At 37.1% G+C, this 8,157-nt stretch overlaps 1 protein-coding gene and 2 non-coding genes across 3 annotated transcripts in view; 2 read left to right on the top strand and 1 right to left on the bottom strand.

Annotated features, from left to right (window-relative positions):
- Window positions 1-7,057, top strand: part of ncf1 (neutrophil cytosolic factor 1) — a 7,469-nt gene extending 412 nt beyond the window's left edge. The window contains exons 2-11 of the mRNA XM_031874197.1: window positions 250-330; window positions 450-525; window positions 2,176-2,341; window positions 2,543-2,601; window positions 3,123-3,245; window positions 3,435-3,542; window positions 3,613-3,730; window positions 3,859-3,972; window positions 4,411-4,586; window positions 5,228-7,057. Of these exons, the coding sequence (XP_031730057.1) occupies window positions 250-330; window positions 450-525; window positions 2,176-2,341; window positions 2,543-2,601; window positions 3,123-3,245; window positions 3,435-3,542; window positions 3,613-3,730; window positions 3,859-3,972; window positions 4,411-4,586; window positions 5,228-5,379 (1,173 nt within the window). The 3' untranslated portion in view covers window positions 5,380-7,057. The remainder of the gene's footprint in view (window positions 1-249; window positions 331-449; window positions 526-2,175; window positions 2,342-2,542; window positions 2,602-3,122; window positions 3,246-3,434; window positions 3,543-3,612; window positions 3,731-3,858; window positions 3,973-4,410; window positions 4,587-5,227) is intronic.
- A 495-nt stretch (window positions 7,058-7,552) lies between these two features.
- On the bottom strand, window positions 7,553-7,624 carry trnaw-cca (transfer RNA tryptophan (anticodon CCA)). Its single transcript has one exon. It is a non-coding gene; the product is annotated as a tRNA-Trp (tRNA).
- A 352-nt stretch (window positions 7,625-7,976) lies between these two features.
- On the top strand, window positions 7,977-8,048 carry trnae-cuc (transfer RNA glutamic acid (anticodon CUC)). Its single transcript has one exon. It is a non-coding gene; the product is annotated as a tRNA-Glu (tRNA).
- Window positions 8,049-8,157: the final 109 nt, after the last annotated feature.

The raw sequence follows: 8,157 nt of genomic DNA, 5'->3' as shown, positions 1-8,157 counted from the left end.
GATATGTGTGTGAAGTGTGTGATGTGATATGTGTGTGATGTGTGTGATATGTGTGATGTGTGATGTGTGTGATGTGTGTGATGTGATATGTGTGATATGTGTGATGTGTGTGAAGTGTGTGAAGTGTGTGATGTGTGTGATATGTGTGATGTGTGTGATGTGATATGTGTGATGTGTGTGATGTGTGTGATGTGTGTGATGTGTGTGATGTGTGATGTGTGTGATGTGATATGTGTGATGTGTGTGCAGGTGTACATGCTGATGGTGAAATGGAGCGACCTGTCGGAGAAGCTGATCTACAGGACGTATCCTGAGATCTACACCTTCCACGTGAGCTCTCCCTCTGCCCTACAAAATAAAAGCTCTGCTGACCAAATGTCAAGTTTAAAAACTGATTTAAAATGTTTGCTCTTTGATAAAGAAACGTTTGGATGTTTTTTTGATCACAGAAATTGCTGAAGGAGATGTTTCCCATCGAGTCTGGTGAGATCGAGAAGAAGGACAGAATCATCCCGTCACTACCAGGTAATAATAACAATAATAATAATATTTATTATTATTATTATTGTATTACTAATACTACTACTACTAATAATAATAATAATAATATTAATAATACAAATAATAATAATAATACTATTAATAATAATAATACAATTACCACTGATAATAGTATTAATAATACAAATAATAATAATAAAAATATTACTGATAATAATAATAATAATTATTATAATATTACTAATAATAATAATAATAATATTGCCTATATGTAAGCTGTTTGCATGTAAAATAATGCAGATTGTGTTTGTTTTCAGTGTCAGTGAGTGAAGAAGCAAAACTAAGTGCAACACTGTTAATCACAGACTGGTACTAAAAAGATAACTCGTATAAATGTGAAGCAGCTGCATGAGACGTTTTCGTGAAACTCCCTCTGAAAGCTGTAGCGTTCTTTCAGGAAGCACCTGAGGTTGTTCAAGACATGTGGGCGAATCACTTCTCCTTTCTGCGTGTTTGTTGAAGCAACGGAGAAAAGCTGCAACAAGCATCAAGTCACTGATTTCAAAATGAGGGTTTTTTTGGGTTAAAGGAAGAACGGACAAGACTGACAATGAAGAACAAGGAAAGTAGAACACGAAGAGACAGAAATAATGTTTAAAAGAACAAACAAACGGATTAATTATCTATTATTATACGCTTAATAGTAGTGGAGCTAAAAAGAAAAGAAGGCAAACCAGACTCCATTGACAAAAACAGTAATTTGACGAGTTCTCACAAAGAAAGCAGCGAGATTGTCTTCAGTGTCTAGTTGAGCGAAGTCAGTAACACAAACTAACTGACCGATCACAGCAGCTGGTGTCTCTGAAGAGAGCACAGATAACATGAAAGTGTTCTAAATATAGCGTATTCACTCAAACATGTATTTAGCATGTTGGTTTGTCATCATGCTAACATCCAGCATTGTGTAGCATTTAGCATGTAACGTTAGCACATTAGTGCGTGAAAGTTTACTGACGAAACCAAACGTGTTGCAACGTAAAGACGAAACCTCAATTCTGATGCAACAGCAGCTCAAACAACGGAAAGTCTGGAAACTTCCACTTCTCAAGAGCTGTGGTAGGAAAGTAACTAAGTAACTAAGTAACTCAGGTACAATTATTAAGTACTTTTACTTTACTTGAGTATTTAAATGCTGTTTCATACATCTTGACTACATCTTAAAGGGAAATGTAGTTTTTACTGCACAACAGATTCAGATTTTACAAACAACAAACAATCTCTGACTGGATTCCAGAAGTTTTAACGGTTGGAATATTGTTTTGGAGTATTTCTATACAGCATTAAATACAGAGATCACAATCAAACATGAAGTCTACTTTGTTATATTTCTCTGTCAAAGCTCAACTGAAGAAAGATCAAATTTAAAGCTTCAAATAACGTTTATTTTTCTCCTTTCTTCATAATTTCTCTTCAAATTCGTCTTCATCATTCATGATTTAATTTTTCTTTATTTTGATCTTGGCCTGTGATGCTTTATTGTAGGATCAAAAAAAAGACATTTCTTTCTACAGAATCTAAAGACGGCGTCTCTGGGAAACCGTCGTCCAGTTCCTGTGTTGTTGTTGTTGTTGTTGTTTATTTGAAACATGTGACTGTTGTTGTTTGTGTGCTCAGCTCCGCGGTGGCTGATCAGTGAGAAGTCACCAGAGACCAGACAGAACACGCTGGCTGAATACTGTCACTCACTCATCAACCTGCCGCCTCACATCTCACGATGCAGAGAACTCGGAACCTTCTACAGGGTCAGGAGAGAGGACGAGAACCCCCCCACCCCAAACACGTCAGTGTCACACACACACTCACAGACACACACTCACAGACACACACACACACACACACACTCACTCACACACACACTCTCACACACACACACACACGTCTACGTCCACTACAGAGCATTAAAGATGAATCATTTCGAGAAGATTAATAAGTCAAACAATAAAGACAAATTGACGAATGAAAACTATGATTTTCTCTTCAGGCTGAAGAGAAACGAGACGTTTGTGATCTCCAAAGAGTCGACCAGAGGAAACGCATCCGGTGAGAACAATATTTATTTATAAATTGTCATATTTCCGTATATTTTTCTTCATGCTTATGTTTTATGCTTTATAGAAATCAGTTTGAGTTGCCTTTGTTTATGAAATGTAAAATAAACAAGTGTCTTCTTGCTGCAAAGCTTCTTTTCTGTAATTCAAATATTCAGGTTGATCTATAAATGTATTTAATGTTTTAATAATCAGTTGTAACTGTTAACTCCAGCCACTGGGTTTTATTTGTGTTTGCTGTAAAAGTTTTAGTGTTTTTTCCTGAAATCGAGAGATAATTATGTCTTCATTTTGCCCAACTTGTCACCATTAGTCGAGTCTTTATGCTTTATGATTTAATATTGCTTTGTTTGGATCTTGGACTCCAGATATGTGGTTTTGGCTGTTTAACAAAATGTCTTTGATGTATTTTACAATACAATTGACTGTTTTCACTGTAAAAATGTAGATTTCACTGTTTGCTACTGTGACCAAGAGATAATTATGTTGTTGTGTTTATTGTTTACCTCTCAGAGATTTCCGGCCCCATCATATTGGACACCTACAGAGTGATCGCAGACTTCGAAAAGACGTCCAAATACGAGATCAACCTGCACACCGGAGACCTGGTGGAGATCGTGGAGAAAAACCAGAACGGTGAGAAGAGCTCCACTCTGAAACATCAACGTCGACTTTATGTTTATTTGTAGCCGAGCTCAACAAAGAGTTTACAAAAGATACAAAGTCTCAGTTTGAATAAGTGAGACCGGGTCTTGAGGTTCCTCGTAGTAACTTTAACATTTAATAAGTGAGACCGGGTCTTGAGGTTCCTGCTGTTGCCTTCAGGTTGGTGGTTCTGCCAGTGTGAGTCTAAGCGAGGCTGGATCCCTGCGTCCTACTTGGAGCCTCTGGACGGACCGGAGGAGGCCGAGGAAGACGAGCCGAACTACGAAGGTAAGCTGATGACATCGTCGCGTTGATTAAATAAATTTTCAGTGTTTGTGACGCCTTTTGTCCTCCGTAGGAGAAATGTTCGTCAGCATCAAAGCCTACAAGAAGGAGCAGCCGGACGAGATCTCTCTGGAGATCGGAGAAACTATAGAGGTGATTCACAAGCTGCTGGACGGCTGGTGGGTCGTCAGGTATGATACACACACACACACACACACACACACAGAGACACACCTCTAAACATCCCTACTGTCCCTTCAACACCTTCTAAAATGAATCCTACAGTTGTAACTGTTAGTTAATCTGGATATTTTCACAGGAAAGGAGATGAGACGGGTCACTTCCCCTCTATGTTCCTGCACAAAGCCGGAAAGAGAGAGATCTACGAAGCAGAGAGGACCAACCTGCAGGGACACAAACCGCCTCCTCGCAGGTACGAACACATCACTCAGAGTTAAAACAAGTTAAATGAACCTTCATGTTATCACAAAAAAACATAGAAAAGTTAGAATTACCAGCTTCTACACATCTCACACACACACAAACACACATAGGAATTAGATCAGCACTTTAAAAATAAGTAAAGAGTTCATAAAATGAAATGAATCTGGTATAAAATAAAGCACTTTGTTTTATTTAAGTTTTAAAGTGAAACCCTTCGACTGTGAGGAGTTGATGTTTTGCACAAAGTTCCTCTTTGGTAACTTTGCTGTTGAGTCACTTCAGACTAAAGAGAAGTTCAGTCTGTTGCACAAGAATTCATCGTTAACAATATTTAAAACACACACACACATGTCTACGTCCACTACAGAGCATTAAAGATGCATCACCACCAAACTCCTCTCCTTTAAACTGTGTGTCCTCGTCTCAGGTCCACCATCCGAAATGCAAAGAGCATCCACAACAAGGCTCGTCAGCAGCTCAGCCAGGACGCGTACCGCAGGAACAGCCGCCGATACCTCCAGCAGAAAGGAGGCCGCCTCACAGAGCCCACCGGCAGCTCCAGGAACACCGCCAAGTCACCGCTGAGGGAGAGGAAGAACCAGGGTAAGGAAGACGCGGTTCTAGGGTGGAACATTTAATATTAGTGTCTGACAATCACAGCAGTCTACCCACAAAACACGCTCTGATCACACCTCGTGTTTATAAACCAGTTGAAGCTTCTATAAAACTCATAGAACAATGATGATCAAATAAGAGGAATCATACCTCCGGTAGGTCATGAAAATGTAACATAAAGCAGTTTGCAGATGATGTTAACCTGTTTGTTAAGAGACATAGGAGCTTAGATAAAGTAATAAAAGATTTAGAAAAATATGAGAGCTTCGGGAGCAATATATACTTATATATATATATATATATATATATATATACGAGTTATTTGTGAGGGAATTGTTTCGTAAATTTACTTTAATTCCAGATATTTTGAGGTTTTTCTTGCAAATTTATGAATTTAAGATCTTAGCGAACATTGAAGTTTTTTCTCGTGAATTTGTGAGTTAAATGTACAACTTAAATTGGTTCTCTGAATATTAACCCGTTCCCAGGCTACATATTTATTATCATAGGTATATATATATATATATATGTATATACTGTATATAGGTAAGGATGAGAAACAATGGAGAAGATATTATGGAAAACCAAAACCAAACCCTCCTAACAACAATGTTGTTTCTAACCGACAGACAACATCCCCGAGACGTCCGGGTCCGGTTCAGAGAGCGATCCGAAGAAGGAAGCTCCGGTCGTTCCTCCTCGACCGAGTCCGGAGCTCATCCTGGAGCGCTGCAGCGACAACACCCGCAAGAAAGTCAGCATCCACAGGTCCCACACATAGAATGTCGCATTAAAAAAACAAAATGAACGAGCAATGGGAGGTCAGTTTGAGGGAGAAAGGCAGGCGGCCATTGGAGTGTAAACGTTGTGGAATTTAAGGAACATTAGTGATGTTTGGGGGGAAATTGAGACTTTAGAGCAAAAATGATAATTTATTCTATATGTTTTCTGTGAACATACCAAAACCAACAACGTGTTATTCCGTCTCTCATTACGGTGTGAGATTAAAATAGATTCAGGGGGGGGAGGGGTGTAATATTCAGAGGACAAAATAAGAATTTTAAAGATTAAACTCGGACATTCTCAGAAATTAAAGAGGTTAAATTCTACAAGAAAAAACTCAGAAATTTCGGAGGAAAACAACTCAAATCTGCAGGTCAGTGGTGTGATGAGGTTGATCCAACCTTGTAAAGTGAAGCCATGTGATTTAATTACTTCTTCTCATACATTTCAGACTTTATAATCGCAGAGGATGTTCATGTTTTTTTCTTGTAAATTAGATTTTTCTCGTAAATTTAGGACTTTAATCTTGTAAATTCAGAGTTTTTTCTCGCTAATGTTTGACTTTATAATCTCAGAAAATATTTAACTTTGTTCTCGAATATTTGAGTTTTATTCTCAACAATGTACGACTTTAATCTTAGTAATAGAGGTTTTTTCCTCAGTAATTTGTGAGGGAATTTCTTCGTAAATTTGTTACTTTAATTTCATAAAATCTTGAGTTTTTTCTCGCAAATTTATGAGTTAAATGTAAAACTTAAATTGTTTATTCTCTGAATATTATCCCGTTCCCAGGCGACATATTTATTATCTTTTATTTTTAATCTAAAATAGACCTAATTCACCGTCCTACCATTGGTTCCTCCTGAAGACGTTACATCTTTAAAACCGCATCAAAAATATATAGTTTAACAAAAAGAGATTGAAAAGAAAACAAATATGAACAGATCAAAATCTTGACTTTGCTGCCATCTGGTGGTCACATTAACAGTAACATTGTGGCAGACAGCGGCCTCATTTTTCTAATTCTGATTTAATAAACCCCAAACATTTCTGAGTTTAAAAAACAAAACATTCCTGGTTCCTAAACATGATCTCAGGCCAAATATCTTGTGATCCCAATGTTCATTTATGCAGCTTGTATTCATTTTACAACCCTGAAGCTGTCGTTTAGTGATAAGACATCATTTTAAATAACAGTTTTCTTTCTCATCTGTAAGTGTGCTGTTTTCTTCTAAATATAACTATGATTATCTTGTCTAGTCAACCAGTGGAGATTCCGGGAAGTAACCGGTCCCATGGCTAGCCGTTTCCCCCCGTTTCCAGTCTTTGTGCTAAGCTAAGCTAACATGGTTGAAGTCTGTGTAGCCTGATGTTTTTTTTAGAAAGCGAATGAGCATATTTCCAAATATCAATGTCAAACTATTCCTTTAAGATCTGGTCTCCAAAAACTATATTTAATTTCTCCAGAAAATATTTAATTATTAAGTATTTAAGAAGCTGCATTTCTTAGTTAAAGTTGAATTATATTTGGTCGCAGTGTATTTATATTGAGAAATGAATGATATGTTTGTTTTTGCCTATAATAGAAGATTTTAGATTAATTTCCGAGCATCAATAGAGCTGTTTTATTTTATTTATTTGCTTAATAAATGTATAATAAAACGTTTATATCTGCACTCTTTCCTCAAATTATTGTCTGCACACACTTTGAATGAAAGATTATCTGCTGATAATAGATTTCTAAAAATGTATAAATATTTATAAATATGTATTTATAAAATTTATAAAATATATTGAAACGTTCACTCTTTAGCCCTTTTTAAATTAAATCTATAATTTTCACTCTGTTTCTGCTGTTCATAAGTATTAAGTACCAGAAGTCGTGTAAAGTACCAGAAAATAAAAAATACTCAAGTAAAGAAATTTAAGTAATGTAATTGACTAAATATACTATCATATATATAACCATAATCAAATATTAACCAGTACTTTTGCTTGGGCGAAGTGAAGGATCTGAATACTTCCTCCACCAGAGTATTTCCACACTGTGGTATTACTACAGAGTACCTGAGTACTTCTTCAGGTATCGTGCTCGTCCCTCAGGTCTTTATGCATATATTGTGATTAAATGTATTACGAAAAAATATATATATAAAAGCATCTAAAATGTTTGACCCCGACGTGATTTGAACACGCAACCTTCTGATCTGGAGTCAGACGCGCTACCGTTGCGCCACGAGGTCCTACAGAAGTCAGTCAGATCTCTGGGTATTTAATCATGAACGAACTCTACACGATAAAAGTAGGCTTTGATATACGCTTTGATATATTTTTCGTAACTCTTCACGGTGAAACTCTCAACAACAACTGTACGTCAAGCTAGCTAAGCCAATTTATAAAGTGACCTGAAGCGTTCATTCTTAAATGTCCAAAAGCGTGAAGCATGGAGATAGTGAACTTCTGGCTACGATAACGCGGTTTTCCACTCCGCCAATGAACTAAGACGAAGAGCTCGCGCAAAACGTCAGATGTGTGCGTAACATGGGAATAGTGGTTGTACTACGAATTCGATGATGTCGTGGCTGACTTTAACCTTCCCTGGTGGTCTAGTGGTTAGGATTCGGCGCTCTCACCGCCGCGGCCCGGGTTCGATTCCCGGTCAGGGAACTAATCTTTTACTTTATGAAATCTTCTGTTATATTTATTACTTTAAATAAATCCTTACCTCGGTCCTCGTGTCCTATATATATATATTTATGCTAATGTTCTTATATAT

Source organism: Anarrhichthys ocellatus, unplaced genomic scaffold (assembly GCF_004355925.1).
Source record: "Anarrhichthys ocellatus isolate YVR2014 unplaced genomic scaffold, GSC_Weel_1.0 scaffold78, whole genome shotgun sequence".
Classification (NCBI taxonomy): domain Eukaryota; kingdom Metazoa; phylum Chordata; class Actinopteri; order Perciformes; family Anarhichadidae; genus Anarrhichthys; species Anarrhichthys ocellatus.
This window is presented reverse-complemented; position numbering and strand designations above follow the sequence as displayed.